The sequence below is a fragment of the Trichomycterus rosablanca genome, chromosome 20, assembly GCF_030014385.1.
Source record: "Trichomycterus rosablanca isolate fTriRos1 chromosome 20, fTriRos1.hap1, whole genome shotgun sequence".
Classification (NCBI taxonomy): domain Eukaryota; kingdom Metazoa; phylum Chordata; class Actinopteri; order Siluriformes; family Trichomycteridae; genus Trichomycterus; species Trichomycterus rosablanca.
This window is the reverse complement of record NC_086007.1, coordinates 12,827,743-12,851,346: the sequence shown is the minus strand read 5'-3', so window position 1 is coordinate 12,851,346 and position 23,604 is coordinate 12,827,743. Positions and strand designations below refer to the sequence as shown.

Below are 23,604 nucleotides of genomic sequence, written 5' to 3'. Positions count from 1 at the left end.
TGACTTGACTCGGACTCTAGCCTAAAGACTAGTGACTTGACTCGGACACTAGCCTAAAGACTCGTGACTTGACTCGGACTCGTATTTTGTGACTTGTGAACATCTCTGGTACAATCCCACTAATGCATTGTGATTTGATTAAAACCACCAAATAAGTGACTCTCTATTAATAGACTCTAAAAAACCAAATTACTACCTGGAAAACCTGGAATTATTTCTCAAACAAACACTGTATGAAGATTGTAAACAATGTCCCTAACCATGCTATGCTTTTAAACGTTACTCGCCTGTAGCTTATGACCTCCCCACTAAGGTCATGTTTGGGTCTGTATTAGACCTCTAATCCTGACAAGTGTCAGGCAAAGAGAATGCAGATGTAATGACTGGACAAAGCCTGCCCTTGTACTTCCAAACTGGCATGTTGTGACATCAGCAGTGGCTGGCACATGCTAGCCAAACAACGCTCAGCACCCATTCAGTGCAGCTATGAACTTAATCCGTAGCCGACTGTGATAAATGGAGATAAGCTAATACGACGACAAATCTTACCGCTTTTGCTATTTCGTTCGAGGACCATGATGCTCGAGACGCTTAAGGTTAGTAGATATTAAATCAAAAGGACGAGCTCTGCGCTCAGCTGCCTGACAATGCTGCCCTTTCTCCTTAATAACTAACACTTGTTTAATAATAGGAGAGCGAGCCCGGCTGGATAACCATTGTGTTAGGATAAAGAGAGTGCTTGTAGATATTGAGTGCAGCATTTGTCTACAAACAGTAAAAATTACGGAGTAGCATAGCGGGGTCGGATAAGATCGGTGAGGAAGACGAATAGTTTAAGAGAACAAAAGGCGGAAAACCTTAAAAGTAAGTCAATGTCAGTTTAGAAGAGTGTTTGGATTAGGTTCATCATTGCTGTGAGGACTGTAATGGACATTTTTTAATAATATTATCCTGTCAGAAAAGTAAAAATGCATTTATTATGTGGGTTTACATGACAATGATATATGATCATGTCAATTTGAGTAAATCTGACAGAGAAATTTAGTTTGTTTATTGGGATTTTAACGTCTTTGGTTACATTCATGACAGGAACGGTAGTTACTCATTACACAAGATTAATCAGTTCAAAGGTTATATCAAACACAGTCTTGGACAATTTAGCATCTCCAATTCACCTCACTTGCATGTCTTTGGACTGTGGGAGGAAACCGGAGCACCCGGAGGAAACCCACGCGGACACAGAGAAATTTAGTACTTGATTTTAAAGTGATGTAATTTTCTCAAATCTAAATGTATTTATTTATTTATCAGGATTTTAACGTCATGTTTTACACACTTTAGTTACATTCATAACAGGACAGGTAGTTACTGGTTACACAAGATTCATCAGTTCAAGTTTAATGTCTTGGACAATTCTGTATCTCTAATTCACCTCACTTGCACGTCTTTGGACTGTGGAAGGAAACCGGAGCTCCCGGAGGAAACCCACACAGACATGCAAACTCCACACAGAAAGGACCCAAACCGTTCCACTTGGGAATCGAACCCAGGACGTTCTTGCTGTGAGGCGACAGTGCTACCCACTTAGCCACTGTGCCGCCCCTGTATTAATCTAATGATGGCAGATGGGCTCAGTCTTTGCAAAGCAAACAGTCATGGCTCAGCACTTTGAGCACTTTTAAGTTGCCCTTGGCAGAATTTTGGTCACTCACCCTCTACTGGGAACATTCAAGAATTTCTATTTGTATCTAATTGCCTCTTACTGTGTTCACTGGAGTACCACAGAAAAAAACCTGACTTTTGAAACAGATTACAAATTTTACCTGTCTGATGAAAAACACGTATCTCCAAAAACTCAACTTTTCAGGAAAAAGAAACAACTTCATCCCCTGACATTAACAATGCAAACAAACCGCAGATGGTGACATTTAGATACAATTCAGCACAGAAATAAAAATATATCTTTATCAGGTCGTCAGTCTGTCGGTTTCTTATGTAAAATGGACTTACGTGTACAAATATGAATCATGTTTACAACCATGCAATTCAAAAACCTGAATAAACTGTATAGATCAAACATTATGCATTTCTCAAACAGTACCGCAGGGGAACGAAGAGGAGATACGCGGTTTTGATGGACAGGTCTAGCAGCCAATAGAGGTACTCGATAAAGAGATTGAGTGATTTTTCATCTTTTCATTGGTCATTTTGATATTCACTGCTATGGACAGACAGAGAAAGTAAAAACCGCTAAAAGTGGAGATACGTGTTTTTCATCGGACAGCGACGATATGCTGCTTGTTCAGGTCTAGTCTACTTCACAATATGGAAGAGGTAGCTCAATGGATAAGGTACTGGACGAGTAATTCAATCCCTACCACACTGCCAAGTTGCCACTGTTGGGCTCCTGAGCAAGGCACTTAACCCTAAACCTGTAATTGATCACAATTGTAAGTCACTTTGGATAAAGGCATCTGCTAAATGTCATAAATGTAAATGTTATTAAAATGATCAGAGATTGGGACTGGCAGTAATCAAGCCTGTGTGGGTGTAGTATAACTGAACCTGAGTATCTTTTAACTATACTTCATTGGTTGACTGAGTATTAAGGAAGCACTTGTTCTTTTACAGAGCGCAAGTTAATGTTAGATAACTTCTTCAATAAATAAGTTAAACTTTTAAAATAACTCTCCTCAAATTGAGTAAAAAGTCTGAAAACATCAGTATGGTTTGACCAATGCAAAAACAAAGTAAATAAGAGATAAAAATACTTTGACACAGCACTGTATACATATGCTTGTAAATTTACCATTGGTTAAATGCACGTCTTGGATCAGTTTCCAAACGAGCTTTTATTTTAAAGACAAAGAGCGTTGATAAATTCACTGAGAAACAGTTACTGGCGGGGAAAATGTAGAACTGACTACAAGCAATAAAACACACAGCCAGGACAAAGTTAGTACTTTTAATCAACAACGGAGCAACAATTTACAACACAGATTTAAAAAAAAACAGTAAAACACAGTAAAAGCTCACACTTAGCATGATAACTTACCTTGCTGGACACCAATTTGACATTTCCGGAAGCCAGAGCCACAGCTGTATCTGCCATCACTTCAGCTTTGATTGATCCCAGGCCTCCAGTAGCACTGGTCTTTATGAAGCTATCTAACACCACGTCGAGCAGGTCTGAGATCTACAAATGTGAAAAAAGGGTCGAGTTTAAACTCATTTGTATTAATTAATGCAGGTTATGCCCTTTTTAATAAGGTATGTCAATAAAACAGGGTCAATAAATGACAGCTGTCATACATTTAAAAACAAACCAAACAAATCAATACTGTAGTACTTATAATTACACCAACCAGGCATAACATTATGACCACTGACAGGTGAAGTGAATATATTAAGCAGCAAGTGAACATTTTATCCTCAAAGTTGATGTGTTAGAAGCAGGAAAAATGGGTGAGCGTAACGATTTGAGTGAGTTTGACAAGGGCCAAATTGTGACGGCTAGAAGACTGGGTCAGAACATCTCCGAAACTGCAGCTCCTGTGGGGTGTTCCCGGTCTGCAGTGGTCAGTATCTATTAAACGTGGTCCAAGGAAGAAAGAGCGGTAAACCCGCGACAGGGTCATGGGCGGCCAGGGCTCATTGATGCACATGGGGAGCTTCCCCTCCACCAATGCCGATCCCTGCTCTGATTGAGGAGAACGAAGCTAACCCACGAGTGCAGTGCAGCTCAGCGTTGTGTACGGAGAGACACACCCTGACAGCACTCTTTTTGAACATATCATTCGGATCTTAGCCGGCAGGCAGAGCTGAGATTCGATACGATGTATTCGAGATCCCAGCTCTGGTTCCAGTGCGTGATTTTACCGCTGCGCCACCTGATCGGCGATTTTCCCCAAATTTGATCTCCAGTATCCTGCGTCTCTGTGCAGGCGGCCAGCAGAGGTCATAATTGCAGCAGTCTTGAGGACTCCACTCCGGCATTCCCATCCAAGGATGAGCCAATCACTGTCCGTATAGGCATCCAGTAGCATCTACCAGTAGCATAGCTGAGATTGTAGGCTAGTGGTAGAGCTTTGGGCTATCAATTAAAAGGTTGAATGTTCGAATTCTAGCTCTGCCATTCATCCACTGTTGAACCCTTGAGCAAGGCCCTTAACCCTGTCTGCTCCAAGGGCCACTGATCCCAGCTCTGACCCTGTGCTCTCAAAACATTCTGTATTCATAAACATTAATGCATTCACGTGACCCGCAAAACTATCTACAGTCCACTACGTCAGCCCTTTGTGGCCCTGCTAACAGGAAGATTGGAAATCTGACGTATGCTATTTTGTAACTACCGTTACAAAACAGATTTCAATGATACAATCCCAGAATGATCTAATCCTGCCTTTCATATGTTAAGCAAAAGTATAGCCATGACAAGGGATGGGAGTATTTAGTTTAATGCTGGAATCCTACCTGGCCCAGGCTGCCCCAGATCTTAGCCTGAATGGATGGATACATCTGCTTCTCATTAATGGTCATGGTGATAAGCTTGTCCAGAATGGCGGTTACACGTTGCCGTTTGGCGTCGTCGTTGTGCTTGCAGAAGCGCACCAAGTTGCGCAACCAAGGAGTCATGTATTCCAGACATAGATGCTTCAGCTCAATACCTGTAACATCACAGTACACAACAGAAAACATACATGTAAACGATTGTTGCCAGTTAGGTGTAGATTCAAGAGGTTTCACATGAGTGCAGGACTGACTTGACTTGCTAAATCCAGAGATGCACTCTTCTAAAAACTCCAGGGTGAGGTGGGGCTCATTAGCTGCCAGAGTCTTACTGATGGACACGATGAAGAGTGTGTTGTTGGCCGGGATGCATAAACCAGATGTTTCCAGGAGTTGGCCTTCAATTTTAAGGTTGAAGGTGCAGGTTAAGGCACACAGGAGGTTGTACGCAGCTGACCTGGTGAAGACACAAAAACAAAAGAATGAGATGTTTGCCAATCAGATAACAAATATTAGTTAGGTATTGATACTAGTCTGACCTTTAATTAGGGCCCTACTAAATAAACAGGAAAGTGTGCATAATTTCACGGACCTAGTCTTTCAAAAATCACAGATTTCACGGATCTTTAAAGAGAAGTGCCACATTTCATTGCAGCTCAGGTGGCGCAGCGGTAAAACACACACTGATCACCAGAGCTGGGATCACTAATACATCGTATCGAATCTCAGCTCTGCCTGCCGACTGGGCTGAGCGGCCACATCAACAACGATTGGCCTGTCGTTCATATAGGGGTGGGATATTAAGCCGGATAGGGACTCTCTCATAACTAATGCAATTACGACCTCTGCTGGCTGATTGATGGTGCCTGCACAGAGACATGAAAAGAGTGCTGTCAGGGTGTGTCTCTGTGTACACAGTGCTGATCCGATTTGCACTCGTTAAAGTGAAGGAGACAAAATGCATACGGCTGCTGCCCACGTGTCGAAAGGGGCATGGGTTAGCTTCGTTCTCCTCAATCGGAGCAGGGATCGGCATTGGTGGAGAGAAAGCATGACGCAATCGGGCAATTGGACACGCTAAAAGGGAGAGAAAGGGGATAAAATGCAAAAACAAACATACAAAAAAAAAAGAATAAATGGAAGCTACAACACAGCCTACGTTAACGGTTGACTGTAAACCTAAAACGGTTGACGGTAAATCCAGCAACGGTCTCAAAAACTAAAATTCTCGTCCGTTTTGACACCTACCCCCGACGTCCACAGAACTGAATTGTGAGTTTTCCAAACTCAGTTACCCAGGTTGTGTTTTTAGCTGCTTTAGACTTCGACATCTTGGATATTTTGACTATGTGATTGCTAACTGAATTGCCGTAGGATCGCTAGGACCGCCCCAGTGCAAATGAACCAGTAAACGTGAGGCACTTGAACTCTATATGCAAATGAAACACAAATCATACATTTTGAATTTCACAGCAAATTGCATATTACATGGAAAACGGGTCATCTCACGGTCCGTGGGACAATTTCCATGGCCGTGAATTAGGGAAGGCCCTAACTATAATACTACCGGCCTAATATACTTGGATTAGTATTGGATTGGATCAGTGGATCAGTTTTCAGACTGACGTCACTGATGACCAGAAATGAACGTACCGGTGTCCAAAATGACACAGATCATCCATGTAAAGCACACCACAATAATGACTTTAACGGCCGCTCAGGTGGCGCAGCGGTAAAATACGCTAGCACACCAGATTTCGAATACATCGTATCGAATCTTAGCTCTGCCATCCGGCTGGGCGGCTATATGAACAACGTCTGGCTGTTGTTTATCCAGGGAGGGAGCCGGATAGAGACCTCATAACTGATGCAATTACGACTGCTGGCTGATTGATGGCGTCTGCACAGAGTAGAGGAATAATGCTGATCAGGGTGTGGCTCTCCGTGCACAAGACTGATATGGCATGGGAACTCGCTTAGTGCAGGTGAAAAGATGCAGTCGGGTACCGCTCACGTGTCGGAGGGGGCATGTCAGTTCGCTCTCCTCAATCAGGGGCGGGGGTTAGCACCAGTAGGGAGGAAGCATAATGCAATCGGGTTAAAAAAAAAATTGGACACGCTACAAATGGGGACAAAAAAGGGAGAAAAATGCATAAAAAAATAATGACTAACGTTTTCCATATCTTGCTTACAAAGGGACTGAAAAAATTAAAGTTCATGTCAATAAAATTATTGACAAAAACTGTTTTAAAACTATGTGCTCAAACAGTGTGTTCAAACAGGAACTAGACCACTAAATGGGTGTTTGCTTAAAAACTAAAGACATGGCAACCCTGTCTTTTGCAATGGTAAACTTTGAACAAGAACAGACTGCGTCATTAAAACTAAGCATCTTTACTCATTGCATTGCATCATATATGACCAAAATGTTGCTCTGTAATTACAAAAAATGTTAGTAGGCCATCATGTCACAAACAGAATAACCTTTAATAATTAAATAGTTGTAAAAATGAGTTAAAGAAATTTTATTTTACCAAAAAAACTAGTTACAGCTTGAATTAAACAGCTATTTAGTGAACAAAATATGGAGTTAAACTAAGAAATAATATTGTCTATTAATAAAACTGGACTAAAAGTGAAGACTGACTGACTAAAATGTAGATATTTTGTAAACTAGTCCTGCTCAGCACAATAGAGTGACACCAGAGCCAAGGACAAGAGCGCCCAGGCTAACAGCAGCAATATTAGCATTTCTAATTAGCTCAAAACAACAAACACAGAACCAGCAAATAAAAACCCCCACTGTGACAGAAATGTGATGCGCCGAACAATCCAGCCAAGCTCAAAAGCAACACGATTTACTGTGGTGGATTTTACCTCAGACTGGGATCAGAACTGCCCAGGTTAAGAAGGGCGATGTTGAGTAAAGTCCCGGGCACGTCTTTGGGTCTGATCTTGGTGTGCTGAGGGATGGAGTCGGGCTGAGAGAGCTCCCAGCGTGTCCGGATGTGGATGATGGACTGCACTATGGCATCGCATTCCTGGTGCATGAACGTTAGCGGGGTGCCTTGGTTGGCGATAGTGAGCGTGAACTGATTCTCATCGACCAGGCAGATCTCCTCGATCTCGGAGGCGTAGTAGATGTCGTTGAGGAAGACGGACTGGCCCAGGACGCGGGTACGTTCGGCTGATGTAACCTGCACAGCTGTGGAGCCAACCTGGATAAGGGGAAATTAAAATTAGAACTGAACTGTCACATGCGGCTCTACGAAATATTCAAAATGATTCATTTGAGGGGAGTTGGAATAATATTTTGACTCATTTATAAATACAGAGAACGTTCAATTTAACAGACTAAAAGAGGGGAACACTGGTCCGTAAAATGCAATTGTCCAAAAAAGTGAGTTTTTTCCCCAGAGGGTGCGAAAACACAGCACTAAAATCCACAAAAGTGCTAAACACACACATATGATCAACAGTAAAATAAACAACGTAACTGGATATGTACATATGTAATGTAAAACCTGTAAACTACATTTCTTCACACTACATTCCTCACGTACCCCCATAACTAGCCATAACTAAGCACTAAAACTTGGAAAAAGGCGAGAACAGAGCGAGCCTCCTGGCAAAACAAAGCCTATCACTCATGTAAACAGAGAGATGTGCGTCGGCTAGCGGACAATTACTGTACTGCTGGTCTTGGTACGCTTCTCGCAGGAATTTTAAACAATCGGACCAGACATTGGGTTTTCCAAAATACATTAAATGGATGTCTGTTAAATCGAGGTTTTGGCATTTCCCCCGCCCCAATTTTACTCCCAATCTAGTCGTATCCAATTACCTGATTGCATTATGCGTCCTCTCTACCGATGCTGATCCCTGCTTCTTTCCCTGAGTCCCCATCCGCCTTAATTCCGCCCTTATCTGAACACAGGCCAATCGTTGTTCATGTGGCAGCTCATCCGACATTCGATAAGACGTACGAGATCTCAGCTCTGGTGAACAGTGTGTTTTTACCGCTGCGCCACCTGAGCAGATGATCCCTGCTTCTGATTGAGGAGAGCGAGACTGACACACACACCCCCGACACACGTGCAGTAGCCGACTGCATCTATTCACCCGCACCAGGCGACTTCATATGCGGATCAGCCTTGTGTACGGAGAGACAGACCCTGATCAACGCATTATTCCTCGACTCTGTGCAGACGCCATCAATGAGCCAGCAGAGGACGTAACTGCAGCAGTTATGAGGTCCAGGCTCCGGCTTATCCACCCTGTATGAACAACAGCCGACCGTTGCTCATGTAGCCGCCCAGCCCAGCCGGATGGCAGAGCTGAGTTTCGAACTGACGAGTTTGAAACGTCAGCTCTGGTAGGTTCCTCTGTATTGTAAAAATTTCTAAATACCATTAATTTTACAGGTTTGGTCACTAATAAAGAAAACCAATCATGTCATGTTGCAAGTCAAGACTCGTAGATCGTAAAATCCCACTAATGTCTACCTGTGATGCAAGATAATGTAATACAGTGCAAGCAATTGAATTGGTGGGGCTTGAACCAGTGCCTACGTTTACAGCTGAGCTACCACTGTAAACAGTTAGCTAGCAAACTGCTGTATTTTAAATAGCAGATTCAAAACTTTTAGAAAGGTCCATGGCATTACAACACCCACAAAATATTATCTACATATTATCTATAATATCTAAATGTTATTTATTATCTATATATTAGATATAATAGCATTAATATGGTACTTGAGAAGATTTTTAACCAGAAAGCAGAAATTACCTTGATGGACACTTTAGTGTCCTTATGAGCTAGTTTGAGTGCATTATGAAAAACTTTGAGGTCCTCCTCCAGGGCCAAGGTCGAAGCCGGAAGCTTCTGCTGGTCCGGCTCCACGTATTCTGCGAGGCGTGCGGGCGAGTCAATAAACAGCAGCTTCTTACTCCCCTTCAGCCCAGTCAGCAGTCTCTCATGGTACTTGGTGTATTCTCGTACCCACGTGTTGCAGTTATAGATGAAGACGGCCGCCACGTTCTCGTAAGCGAAATTCGGAAACACCACGAACCACTTGGAAAGGAAGTCCGTCTTAAAACGGTTGCTGGGACCGACGTGCGTGAGGTCAACGACTATCTCGTAGTGTTTAGCATAGTAGGGTTTGAGAGTGAGCAGCACGTGGTAGATCAGGAGGTCGCCGTTGATCTGGCCGGTTTTGAACCTACAAGAAAGAAGACAAAAGTTAGAGGTTAATAATTCTGAACAAGTTCTAACATGGTAAAAATTAAAAAGTAAAAAAAGATCCAGTATTTTATTTTACATGTGACATAATGGCATTATTGTGGTATAATTGCTGTAAACAATTTGCTTATTGTTTAATGTAGAAGTTCAAGAAGATTTAGAAAAAAAAAACAGATTCTCTTTTAATAAGTCTGTTCCTCTTGATGAGTTTGACACGTACCTATTTCAGTCACGTGATACCAAACACTTAAGCCCACAAGCTAGCTAAAATAAGCAAAAAAAACCCCTCAAGGTACCCCCTGATTTTCCATCATTGGTGAGTAGTAGTTATGCACTTTGTGTTTTTTTAATTATGCTTGTTGTATAATTATATATATACACATACAGTGTATCACAAAAGTGAGTACACCCCTCACATTTCTGCAGATATTTAAGTATATCTTTTCATGGGACAACACTGACAAAATGACACTTTGACACAATGAAAAGTAGTCTGTGTGCAGCTTATATAACAGTGTAAATTTATTCTTCCCTCAAAATAACTCAATATACAGCCATTAATGTCTAAACCACCGGCAACAAAAGTGAGTACACCCCTAAGAGACTACACCCCTAAATGTCCAAATTGAGCACTGCTTGTCATTTTCCCTCCAAAATGTCATGTGATTTGTTAGTGTTACTAGGTCTCAGGTGTGCATAGGGAGCAGGTGTGTTCAATTTAGTAGTACAGCTCTCACACTCCCTCATACTGGTCACTGAAAGTTCCAACATGGCACCTCATGGCAAAGAACTCTCTGAGGATCTTAAAAGACGAATTGTTGCGCTACATGAAGATGGCCAAGGCTACAAGAAGATTGCCAACACCCTGAAACTGAGCTGCAGCACAGTGGCCAAGATCATCCAGCGTTTTAAAAGAGCAGGGTCCACTCAGAACAGACCTCGCGTTGGTCGTCCAAAGAACCTGAGTGCACGTGCTCAGCGTCACATCCAACTGCTGTCTTTGAAAGATAGGCGCAGGAGTGCTGTCAGCATTGCTGCAGAGATTGAAAAGGTGGGGGGTCAGCCTGTCAGTGCTCAGACCATACGCCGCACACTACATCAAATTGGTCTGCATGGCTGTCACCCCAGAAGGAAGCCTCTTCTGAAGTCTCTACACAAGAAAGCCCGCAAACAGTTTGCTGAAGACATGTCAACAAAGGACATGGATTACTGGAACCATGTCCTATGGTCTGATGAGACCAAGATTAATTTGTTTGGTTCAGATGGTCTCAAGCATGTGTGGCAGCAATCAGGTGAGGAGTACAAAGATAAGTGTGTCATGCCTACAATCAAGCATGGTGGTGGGAATGCCATGGTCTGGGGCTGCATGAGTGCAGCAGGTGTTGGGGAGTTACATTTCATTGAGGGACACATGAACTCCAATATGTACTGTGAAATACTGAAGCAGAGCATGATCCCCTCCCTCTGGAAACTGGGTCGCAGGGCAGTGTTCCAGCATGATAATGACCCCAAACACACCTCTAAGACGACCACTGCTTTATTGAAGAGGCTGAGGGTAAAGGTGATGGACTGGCCAAGCATGTCTCCAGACCTAAACCCAATAGAACATCTTTGGGGCATCCTCAAGCGGAAGGTGGAGGAGTGCAAAGTCTCGAATATCCACCAGCTCCGTGATGTCGTCATGGAGGAGTGGAAAAGCATTCCAGTGGCAACCTGTGAAGCTCTGGTAAGCTCCATGCCCAGGAGAGTTAAGGCAGTTCTGGGAAATAATGGTGGCCACACAAAATATTGACACTTCAGGAACTTTCACTAAGGGGTGTACTCACTTTTGTTGCCGGTGGTTTAGACATTAATGGCTGTATATTGAGTTATTTTGAGGGAAGAATAAATTTACACTGTTATATAAGCTGCACACAGACTACTTTTCATTGTGTCAGAGTGTCATTTTGTCAGTGTTGTCCCATGAAAAGATATACTTAAATATCTGCAGAAATGTGAGGGGTGTACTCACTTTTGTGATACACTGTATATACTGTATATATATATATATATATATATATATATATACAGTGTATCACAAAAGTGAGTACACCCCTCACATTTCTGCAAATATTTCATTATATCTTTTCATGGGACAACACTATAGACATGAAACTTGGATATAACTTAGAGTAGTCAGTGTACAGCTTGTATAGCAGTGTAGATTTACTGTCTTCTGAAAATAACTCAACACACAGCCATTAATGTCTAAATAGCTGCAACATAAGTGAGTACACCCCACAGTGAACATGTCCAAATTGTGCCCAAATGTGTCGTTGTCCCTCCCTGGTGTCATGTGTCAAGGTCCCAGGTGTAAATGGGGAGCAGGGCTGTTAAATTTGGTGTTTTGGGTACAATTCTCTCATACTGGCCACTGGATATTCAACATGGCACCTCATGGCAAAGAACTCTCTGAGGATGTGAGAAATAGAATTGTTGCTCTCCACAAAGATGGCCTGGGCTATAAGAAGATTGCTAACACCCTGAAACTGAGCTACAGCATGGTGGCCAAGGTCATACAGCGGTTTTCCAGGACAGGTTCCACTCGGAACAGGCTTCGCCAGGGTCGACCTTTTAAACTTGTGTTATAGCTCGGGGTTCTGAGAAATTGTAAGAATCAGCTTACAGAGTCTAAAACGCGTATTGTTAAAAAAAAAAAGTAACTTAATGTATTAAAAGAACACCACAGAAACACTAAACCTCTCTTAATGATTACTGCTTATAAGTTCTCTCCACTAATTAAGAAGCATAAGAAAACAATAAAGAAGTAAGGTAAGTTATTGTATTTTTTAAATAGATTTTTAACTGTTTTTTTAATTGTATTTTAGTGTTTTTATATTATATGTGTTATTTTCAGTGTCAAAAACAAGCCCATTATTTAACATTAGCCATATATGCAATTCCATGGGACCATACCTTAAAACTGAACCAACTTACGTTGAGTTTCAAGGTACCACCGTATAAGTATTAATCGATTACATATAAAAGGCCAGTATCCTTTATATCATCAGTAATGTTGTACTTTTTTTTGTACCTTCTCTCACAGCTGCATGTAAGGCGTATTCAAATTTAAAGACCCCTACAAGAAAGCGGACGGGGCAGGAAGTGACTATATTTGCATTTTAGGTCATTTGCTTTTACTGACGCAGTTCATCACTTCTACATCCAGCACTTTTAATAACCTTCTCAAAAATCGGTAAGTACTTAATACAGTATTTTTGAAAAGAAAAACGGCACATTTTAACCCTGTGTGATACATACATATGTATATAATATAATACTGTCTTAGTAGAGGTGCACAAATAATTATTTTGAAGCATTTTCTGTGTTAATTTGATGATATTTTTGCATGTGGTGTACAGTGAAAAAGAAACACCTAATTAATAAAAAAAAGTTACATTATTTTGTTCCTAATTTGAGATAAGCAATAGCGATACATAAGCAGAATTATAATATAAGATAAAACAAGTGATTATTATTGTGAGACTCTATGAAGCACTGATATTTAACACGAGACCTGGTGGTACATGGTATGTCTATATGCATCTCATACAAATACGTATTTAAATAATTTCTATGAACTCCATCTTTACTTCTCTTTTTCCAGCCAGAAAGGATCTCACAGTTTTCCTCTTAACTAAAAAGCCGTCTGGTCATTTCTGAGGTACGTCATATGCATTTTGAAGCCCGATTTCAGTGTAGAAAGTAACCAGATTAATTAATCAAGCAATTAATAAGTTATTCCTGTTCCAGAGCAAACATGAGTTCCGAAATCATCACCAGCACCATCACCAGCATTAGCCCCAGCATCAGTGCCAGCATCAGTGCCAGCATCAGCGCGAGCGCTAGAACCGAGCCCATCACCACCGTCATGCAGAACCAAACAAGCGAATCAGCCCCTAACTGTTGTTTGATCGAACCCCAGCTTTTATTCATAGTAGCTGCATGTGTCGGAGGCCTGATCCTCATCCTGTTAATATCCGTCGTGGTGCTGTCCGTCAAGCTCGTCGCTTTAAAGAAAAAGCACCGGGCCCGACGCTCGACCCGCGGGAACGTAAACATGGTGAGAGGATCAGGCCACTGGTCCGGTGAAGCGATGGAAGGAGGCATCGTAGGTCCATGTGAGACCAACGTCCTGCTAGAGGAGGTGCGGTATGAAGAGGAAGACGACGGGGCGAATGAAGAGGAGAAGGCTATGCTGCATCAAAACACCATGACTAACGTGGATGGGGAGAATGTGCCAGCTACTATGCAGATCTCAACCTCTAAAGATTCCTGTATCGATCCTGATAAGGAACTGGAGGACATGCCACTGGTGGTGTGAGATTAAGTTGGTGCATCGTCCACATAGCAGGTTATAGCTTCAGTCTGTTTTAACCTTGTCAGTAATTACTTATGTTTCCTGTTTTTTCTCTTCTGTGCAATCTTTACATTATATTACTAAATACAGGAGAAATTATATTACAAGCGACTTCAGATATAACATAAAACATATGTACAATTAACTAATAATACTGTAACTACTAATATTGGGTTCATTTATTGCTGTTTTGTTCTGGTTTGTTTAATTCTGTTTGTTTATACTTTGGTAGTATTACATCTGGATGGATGTACCAGTTCTACCATATTCTAATAAAACATCTTACACATTGCCTGTTTTTTGTCAAATAAAACTGTTTGTGTGCTCAACAAACTTCCATCAAATAGAATCTAGCCTGATTTAACATGCTGATGTTTAGTAATTTTAATACACTGAAATGATGGACACAACATTGTAGAAATAAAAGTTTAAAAAAATTGAAGAACTGAACTGAATGCAATGTTCTTTTAGCCTGTGTTACATCATAAAGAAAAAACACATATAATTAAACAAATCTAAATGGCCGCTCAGGTGGCGCAGCGGTAAAAACACACACTAGTGCACCAGAGCTGGGATTTCGAATACGTCGTATCGAATCTCAGCTCTGCCATCGGCTGGGCTGAGCAGCCACATGAACAACGATTGGCCTGTTGTTCATACAGGAGTGGGGTATTAAGCCGGATAGGGACTCCTCGTAACTGATGCACTACCACCTCTGCTGGCTGATTGATGGCGCCTGCACAGAGGCAGGAAAAGAGTGGGGATCAGGGTGTGTCTCTCCGTACACAAGGATGATTCGCATATATGCACTCTCCCATTTGTTTGTTTGTTTGTTTATTAGGATTTTAACGTCATGTTTTACACTTTTGGTTACATTCATGACAGGAACGGTAGTTACTCATTACACAAGGTTCATCAGTTCACAAGGTTATATCGAACACAGTCATGGACAATTAGTGTCTCCAATTCACCTCACTTGCATGTCTTTGGACTGTGGGAGGAAATCGGAGCACCCGGAGTAAACCCACGCGGACACGGGGAGAACATGCAAACTCCACACAGAAAGGACCCGGACTGCCCCACCTGGGGATCAAACCCAGGACCTTCTTACTGTGAGGCGACAGTGCTACCCACATAGCCACCGTGCCGCCCTGCACTCGCCTAGTGTGGGTGACAAAACGCATACGGCTGCTGCCCACGTGTCGGAGGGGGCATGGGTTAGCTCCGTTCTCCCTAAATCGGAGCGGGGGTCGGCATTAGTGGAGAGGAAGCGTGACGCAATCGGGCAATTGGACACGCTATCTCTAAATGGACTCGTAAAATTGACCTAAATCTAAAGAAAACTGGTTATAAAATGACGTCTGTGAAAGGAATCAAGTAATCAAGTTATAGGGGACAGTGGTAGCCTAGTGGGTAGAGCTTTGGGCTGTTTGGAATCCCAGCTCTGTCATGCAGCCACTGTTGGGCCCTTGTGCATGGCCCTTAACCATCTCCGCTCCAGGGCCGCCGCACAATGGTACTGTACACATGTATGAGTAAATATGACGAAGGGATTCATTTATTCAGACCCGATAATACAGGTTTGTCCCTCTCTGTAAAGACTTTAAAGCTTTGACCTTTCACCTTTCCTCAGTATTTTACAAAGGCGAATAAACTTAAACGCTAATAAAGAACCCAGTGTGCAGGATGCATTATTTTTCATCAAGTAATAAATGAGCAGTGTCCAAAAAGCATTTAGAAGATTATGGTTAACCGCGCTTGGGTGGCACAGCGAAGAAATGCGCCAGCCCACCAGCACTGAGATCATGAGCTCTCGAGTTTGAATCTCAGCTTTGCTACACAGACGGGACTCACGACTGGCTGTTTGTCTGTACTGGGTGATCCAATGGCTGAACAGGGTTTCCTCATAACTGCTGCATTTACAACCTCTGCTTCCTGCACAATGAGACGCGGACGACTGAGATCACAGTGTGACTCTCAGTGTGTGAAGCGGATCTGCAAATGAACCCATAACGGAGGAAGTGACTGTTGCAACCATCAGGTTAGGAGTAAAGGTCTGCAGCAGACTTAAAATTAAAATAGGGTAATAGGATATAACTAGATTGAGGGGGAAAAATATATTAAAAAAGCAAAAATGGAAAATTTTGTAAGTGTTTTTCTGTAAATAATTAAAACAAATACCTTTTGGCCAAACAGATAAGAAAACTTTAGTGGGTTTACATTAGTCCCTTTCTTTTTCAATACATAAATTTTTCTTTGACGTACTAGGCTATAATACACAAAAAGCAAATGAGATCTATTTTTTAGAACAGAATAGAATGCTTTTATTGGCATATATACATATAACACATTTTCTTTTGCATACCCCAGCTTGTTCAAGGCTGGGGTCAGAGCGCAGGGTCAGCCACTGTAGCAGAGAATACATGGAAGCTACAATACACAGCACAGCATGAATGTAAACCTAAAACATTCAACAACGTTGCGAGGCTCTTAAACACGAAAATTCTCATCCGTGTTTTGACACCCCCCCTCTGTGTCCACAGCATTGGCTGGGAGTTTTCCAAACCAAGTTACCCAAGTCTTGTTTTTAGCTGCTTTAGACTTCGACATCTTGGACATTTTGACTAACTGATTGCTAACTGAACTGCTGTAGGATTTCTATGACCGCCTCATAGTGCAAATGAACCAGTAAACATGAGGCACTTGAATGCTACGTGAATGAAAAATGTTAAATTGCTCAACACAAACCTTAAACTTTTGAATTTTATAGCAGAACAGTTCATTTCATGGTCCGTGAAATGGGTAGGGTCTTATGTATAATATTGTTCTTATGCATTCAGCAAGAATTAATGGAAAATTCAATGAACTAGGCAGAGCTTCCTCACTTGGGTCTGATTCAGTGAGATCTACATCAACAACTGAATCAGAGCCAAACAAGGGAGCATAGGTAGTTTAAAAAGCACTGATATGACACCACAAGAGCCTTTTGATTTTATCCCCTAAATTTGTGTGATTATTTTTACTCCTAACAAAATGCCATGTAACCCCCCTCTGGGCTCACTGAAGCCCCCCAGGATGAGAACCACCTGGGTAGATACATAAAACATAACATAGTATAGTACGAGAGGTTGGTGGGCATGTGTAAGGCTGTAGTCACTCATGATTACATGGGCGTTGTGTAGCAGCAGGCAGCGTCAGTGTTCATTTAGCTCCTGGGAAGCTGGTTTCAATCCTTGGTACAAACTTGTGTCTGTGTGTTTGCCATGTTTTTTGGGTCCTACAGTTTTCCCACACCTCTCAAATCATACCAGTAGATGCACCTGGTGCATAAAAGAGTGATGACCTGATATATAGCGGCAGGATTACCTGGTATGAGACGGGTACTTCAAAATGAATGAATAAACATAGACATTATGTACGAAATAAGGTTTGGGTGTCTTGAATTAAGTTTACAGAGTGACAAGATCTTACCAGAGACTCATGATCTGATTATCATTTCATAAATGTACATTTTTCTACTTGTTGCTCTCAAAGCTCACCAAACAGCCTACATGAAGCTTTATTTCCTCCTGTAGCTTAGTTACAGTCATCTTGAAATGATAAACACTTATCGCTTCCTGAGTAAACTGTTATTAACAATCTGAATCATGTATCTTTTGCCTCTTAACACACAGTAAACACAACTTTCTGACTTGCTAACCAGCTTATCGTCTTTGAAACTGTTTTCAATTACCCGTCTTTGCATTTCTATATTGCAACACAAGGGCAGATAAAATGACTGCAAACAGATTAACACACTTTACATTAAAACGCAGGAAAAATGCAGTGGTTTCACACTTCTCATTTCCGGTTCGAGAAACATGCAAGTTCCTCATTTGACATGACTGATGCTTTCGAACTTCACCATGATTCAAGAAGAGGCGCAGGACTGCCTGCAGTAAGCACTGAGATAAAAACAGTGGGGAATTTAACAGCAACCGATAGAGAGGTAAGCTGCAAAAGTATACTTATTCTGTAAAATACTGTCATGGAACAACAGGGCGTGTGGTCACTGATTAACAAGACAATTAGTTTGGTTTATTTGTCTGTAAATAATCTTAAATTGGTTAATAGTTGACCATATATGACTTATTATATATTTCTGAATAATACTTAAACAGTAATAGCAGTATATAGTATAGTATTTCTGTATAGCATTTAAATATATCTAAAGTGTTTTTGATTGGCTGAGAAAAAGTCAATTTCCATTGTAATACATTTACAAAAATGATCAATGAATAAAAAAAATGCATTAGTTGGTAATGTATCTGTAACAAACTGTACCAGTGATTTCCCAATATGTAATAAAGGCTGTATAAAGCAGGACATTTAAACCACTATCCAAATATAATTTAGACACGTATGCATGTGTGTAACTGAGCTATGTGATCAAGATCATTCTCTTAACAGTGAACTACACATGGCAAAAAGTAACAGTTAGATCCAACTATTTCGACCACACCCATCACTAAGACGTGCAGTAAACGAAACCTTTACTCACATAATTTCTACAAATTAACATCATCTAAAGAATTTGTAGTTTCCATAGAAACATAGCCATAGAATACTACTTTTTTAACAAGTCAATTTGTCAAATGTATTTCTTGCTAGATTTGTCCTGGTCAACTGTGTATGATACTTTGTACAGAGTAAAGAACATAGAAGCCCTGATCTTGACACCATTACTCATCCACTATTACTGATGGGGATTCAGACCTTCTGGCTGACCTCTCTAATGTTCCTTTGGTTTAATTAAAGTCAATCCTTGTAGTCATGTTTTAAAATCCAGCAGAAATTCTTTCCGGAAAATCAGTTATTATATCATTATCATTCTATTAATGCTTATGCCTACCAATGTACAATTCAATTTAATGTACATCACACAATGTGCTGAAATGCTCATAAAATACTTTTTTTTTTTACTCCAACCTAAAGGAGAACACACACATGTATGTCAATCTCGCCACCTTAAGAAATAATCATTATTTGGATCAATATTCTACTAACTGAAATGATCAAGATGTCATCAAAGGTTACACGCCAACAATTTAGTTAGCTATGTTTAATCGGCAAAGCTTAAGTGGAAAACATTTCACAATGTGGTTAAGATGACACAGTAGTGTAATGTCCAATAAATGATGTGGAAAGAGTTAGTGCCACCACAACACTGTATAGCCAAAAGTATTTAGACACCTCTTCTTATCACTGAGTAGGTCTTTCACACTATTGATAACAGGTATGGTCCATAAAGGTCCATAAAGAAATTATTATTAGGTCCATAAAGAGATTATTGATCATTAAGGAACCTGAAGGTCTGTACAGAGCACTGACCTTAAGCGCAATGAACACCTCTGGGATGAATTACAATGGACTATGAGCTGGGAATTTGTCAAATTCCCAATGAAATTAGCTCCTAATTACTGAGTAGGTGGTTCACCCCATTGGTAACAGGTATCAAGTCATGTAAGGTCCATAAAGACATGAACAGATTTCTAACCTCAACCTCAATGAACATCTTCAGGATGAATTACAATGGATTGTGAGCTGAACCTTTTTTGTCATATTCCAAAAAAAAAAAAAAAAAAAACAGCCAATAAACGAGCTGCAGTTTGGGCACAAAATTATATATTTTCCCAGAGGTTAAGAACAATTGATTTTATGCATGTAGTTCTTGGCCAAGAAACTAATACTGATGTGATAGTGCTTCTACTTTATGTGAGTTTGTGGTAATCACTCTTGGTTGTTAAAATGAGATGATGATAATCAAGCGATTGAAAATATAAATTAATAAATCAAATATAATAAATCAAATATCACAATGAAAAGAAAACCACTGTTGTGCAGATTTTCACCCCTCTTCGTAGGCTCACATGCATCTACCACACCACTAGAACATGAAACAGCGCTGGTGGTATACTCCTAAATACTGTGTGTAGGGAACCAATCCCTGTCCATCTGAATATAATGGTATTTTCCAAAAATGATTAGGATATTATAGACTCTTCGCCAAAACTATCAGTCACTTGTACCATTTTCATTTGCTAATACTGTCTCACATGAAAAAGACTACATTTTATCTTTAAAAACCTACTTCATCTCAATCAGAGTCTTTAAGGTTTTCAAAAAAATCTACTCTAAGTCACCCAGCCAAACCCAGTAAGTGTTTTAGCATCCAAAACCCAAAATCAAACATCCACTTAGCAGTTTAAAGGACAATCTGCAAACAGTATTAGCCTCACTACTGCCAAAACTTGACATGGTAAATTTACATTATACTAAATAGAAAACAATGGAATTAAAGAATTACGTTGGACATATCTAATTAATTTTTGGGTAGTGGATTAAGTTTAATCTCCACATATACACTAATCAGCCATACCATTAAAACCACCTTCTTGTTTCTACAATCACTGTCCATTTTATCTGATCAGCTCCACTTACCATATAGAAGCACTTTGTAGTTCTACAATTACTGTCTGTAGTCCATCTGTTTCTCTACATACTCTTTTAGCCTGCTTTCACCCTGTTCTTCAATGGTCAGGACACCCACAGGACCACCACAGAGCAGGTATTATTTAAGTGGTGGGTCATTCTCAGCACTGCAGTGACACTGACATGGTGGTGGTGTGTTGGTGTGTGTTGTGCTCGTATGAGTGGATCAGACACAGCAGCGCTGCTGGAGTTTTGAAATACCGTGTCCACTCACTGTCCACTCTGTTAGACACTCCTACCTAGTTGGTCCACCTTGTAGATGTAAAGTCAGAGACGATCGCTCATCTATTGCTGCTGTTTGAGTTGGCCATCTTCTAGACCTTCATCAGTGGTCACAGGACGCTGCCCACGGGGCGCTGTTGGCTGGATATTTTTGGTTGGTGGACTATTCTCAGTCCAGCAGTGACAGTGAGGTGTTTAAAAACTCCATCAGCATTGCTGTGTCTTATCCAATCATACCAGCACAACACACACTAACACACCACCACCATGTCAGTGTCACTGCGGTGCTGAGAATGATCCACTATCTAAATAGTAACTGCTCTGTAGTGGTACTGGGAGTCCTGACCATTGAAGAACAGCATGAAAGGTTTTAAAGTATTAAGATATTAATGACATTACTGCTTTTAGGAGACGTTATCTATGAAGTGGACATGATGAGGACCACAGCTGGCACATTTTTCTTGTTTCTGGTACTTCCATGGAAGCTTAATGGTGAAATGATCAACAACAGTTCAATCATCACAAACCATAACCAAACTCAAACGAGTGATGGAACCACCAATTCCACTCTATCAGTGACAGAATCACAGACTACAGTGTTGCATACACCTGTCCAAGAAGTGAAAAACACAGAGCCCAGCAGAGAGATGACCACACATCTACCGATACTCAAGAAAACTGGCCAAACTGACTCAGCTCTTCCAGTCAATTCTTTACAGGCGCAACCCACACAGTCTATCACAGGAGTTTCCACTGGCTTAATGTCAACTATCAGGACTGCTCCCTTGGAAATAGCCAGCACTGGTAAGGCAACAGAGCCTGTGCCCACCATTAAAGCAACCACTGGTAAGGCAACAGAGCCTGCTTCCACCACTATAGCCACCACTGGTAAGGCAACAGAGCCTGTGCCCACCATTAAAGCAACCACTGGTAAGGCAACAGAGCCTGCTTCCACCACTTTAGCCACCACTGGTAAGGCAACAGAGCCTGTGCCCACCATTAAAGCAACCACTGGTAAGGCAACAGAGTCTGTGCTCACCACTATAGCCACCATTGGTAAGACAATAAAGTCTGCTTCCACCAGTATAGCCACCATTGGTAAGACAACAAAGCCTATGCCCACCACTATAGCAACCACTGTTAGGGCAACAGTGCCTGCGCCCACCACTATAGCAACCACTGGTAAGAAAACAGAGCCTATGCCCACCACTATAGCAACCACTGGTAAGAAAACAGAGCCTATGCCCACCACTATAGTCACCACTGGTAAGGCGACAGCAGTGACAATTGCGACAAGTGAAATTACAACAAAAAGGGAGCACCTCACCCCTAATCACATGGCTCCAGACACCACTCAAGCCACAAAATCTACCCTCAAGCCAACCATTTCAAAACCTCCAAAAAAGAGAGAGACAGAAACAAAGAACAACCAGGCAGGAACAATAGCAGCTTCTTTGATTGGTCTGATTCTGCTGATTATGTTCATCGCAATATGTTTAATCTGCGTAAGGAAAAGACAGATGAAGAAAAAGCAGCTGGAGAACACCGACTGGGCCGGTCCCACACCATTTATCGAAGGTGACATCCAGCCCAACCTGCCGGCTCTCGACGAAGATGAACCCTCACAGCGCGATTTTAAAAGATTTTCCCTCCACTCGTTTCTTCCCCAGCAGCTCTTCAAGGGAGTCTCGCTGCTGAAAGAGTCTGAGGAGGTCCAACTAGAGGACGTTCCATCAGGAATCACGTTTGGTCAAAGTACACAAGAGACGGTCCATCCACCGAACGGAACACCGCAGAGTGACCACGTTCAGACAGCAGAAACAAATAATCCAAGTGCGGCTCTTCAACCCGCCACAGACTCCGCAGTCACTGTTACAGAGGAACCTTCACCAACCCCAACCAATGATCTAACTGCCAAACCTACAGAAGAACCTAAACCTAATGAGGAGACCTTATCTCCACCACCAGAAACAGAGAGTCTGTCTCCATCAGCGTTCGAAGATGTGGATCTTAACCCTTCTGTGGATGAGAATGCTGAACCCACGGCTCAAAATGCTCCAGATATTCCTTCTCCTCCACCACTACAGGCTTAAATGCGTGAGGGAAAAACACTTCCATACCCAAAACCACACATCTAAAGAAAAAGAAAAACCACAGGAATGTATTTTACATACACTGATCAGCCATAATATTAATACCACCTCCTTGTTTCTTCACTGTCTAGTTTATCAGCTCCACTTACCATATAGGAGCACCTTTGAAATTCTACAATTACTGAATGTAGTCCATCTGTTTCTCGGCATGCTTTGTCAGCCCCCCTTCATGCTGTTCTTTAATGGTCAGGACCTCCACAGAGTAGATATTATTTAGGTGGTGGATCATTCTCAGCACTGCAGTGACACTGACATGGTGGTGATCAGACACAGCAGCGCTGCTGGAGTTTTAAAATACCGTGTCCACTCACTGTCCACTCTATTAGACACTCCTACCTAGTTGGTCCACCTTGTAAAGGTAAAGTCAGAGACGATCGCTCATCTATTGCTGCTGTTTGAGTTGGTCATCTTCTAGACCTTCCATCAGTGGTCACAGGACGCTGCCCACGGGAAGCTGTTGGCTGGATGTTTTTGGTTGGTGGAATATTCTCGGTCCAGTAGGGACAGTGTCACTGCAGTGCTGAGAATGATCCACCACCTAAATAA

General features: G+C 41.6%; 1 protein-coding gene across 1 annotated transcript in view; it reads right to left on the bottom strand.

The window, feature by feature from the left end:
• The window catches only part of nf1a (neurofibromin 1a), a 128,762-nt gene that overhangs the window by 22,973 nt on the left and 82,185 nt on the right, over positions 1–23,604 (bottom strand). The window contains exons 36-40 of the mRNA XM_063017245.1: positions 9,301–9,733; positions 7,387–7,727; positions 4,764–4,966; positions 4,474–4,667; positions 3,056–3,196 (exon numbers count right to left, since the gene is read on the bottom strand). Of these exons, the coding sequence (XP_062873315.1) occupies positions 3,056–3,196; positions 4,474–4,667; positions 4,764–4,966; positions 7,387–7,727; positions 9,301–9,733 (1,312 nt within the window). The remainder of the gene's footprint in view (positions 1–3,055; positions 3,197–4,473; positions 4,668–4,763; positions 4,967–7,386; positions 7,728–9,300; positions 9,734–23,604) is intronic.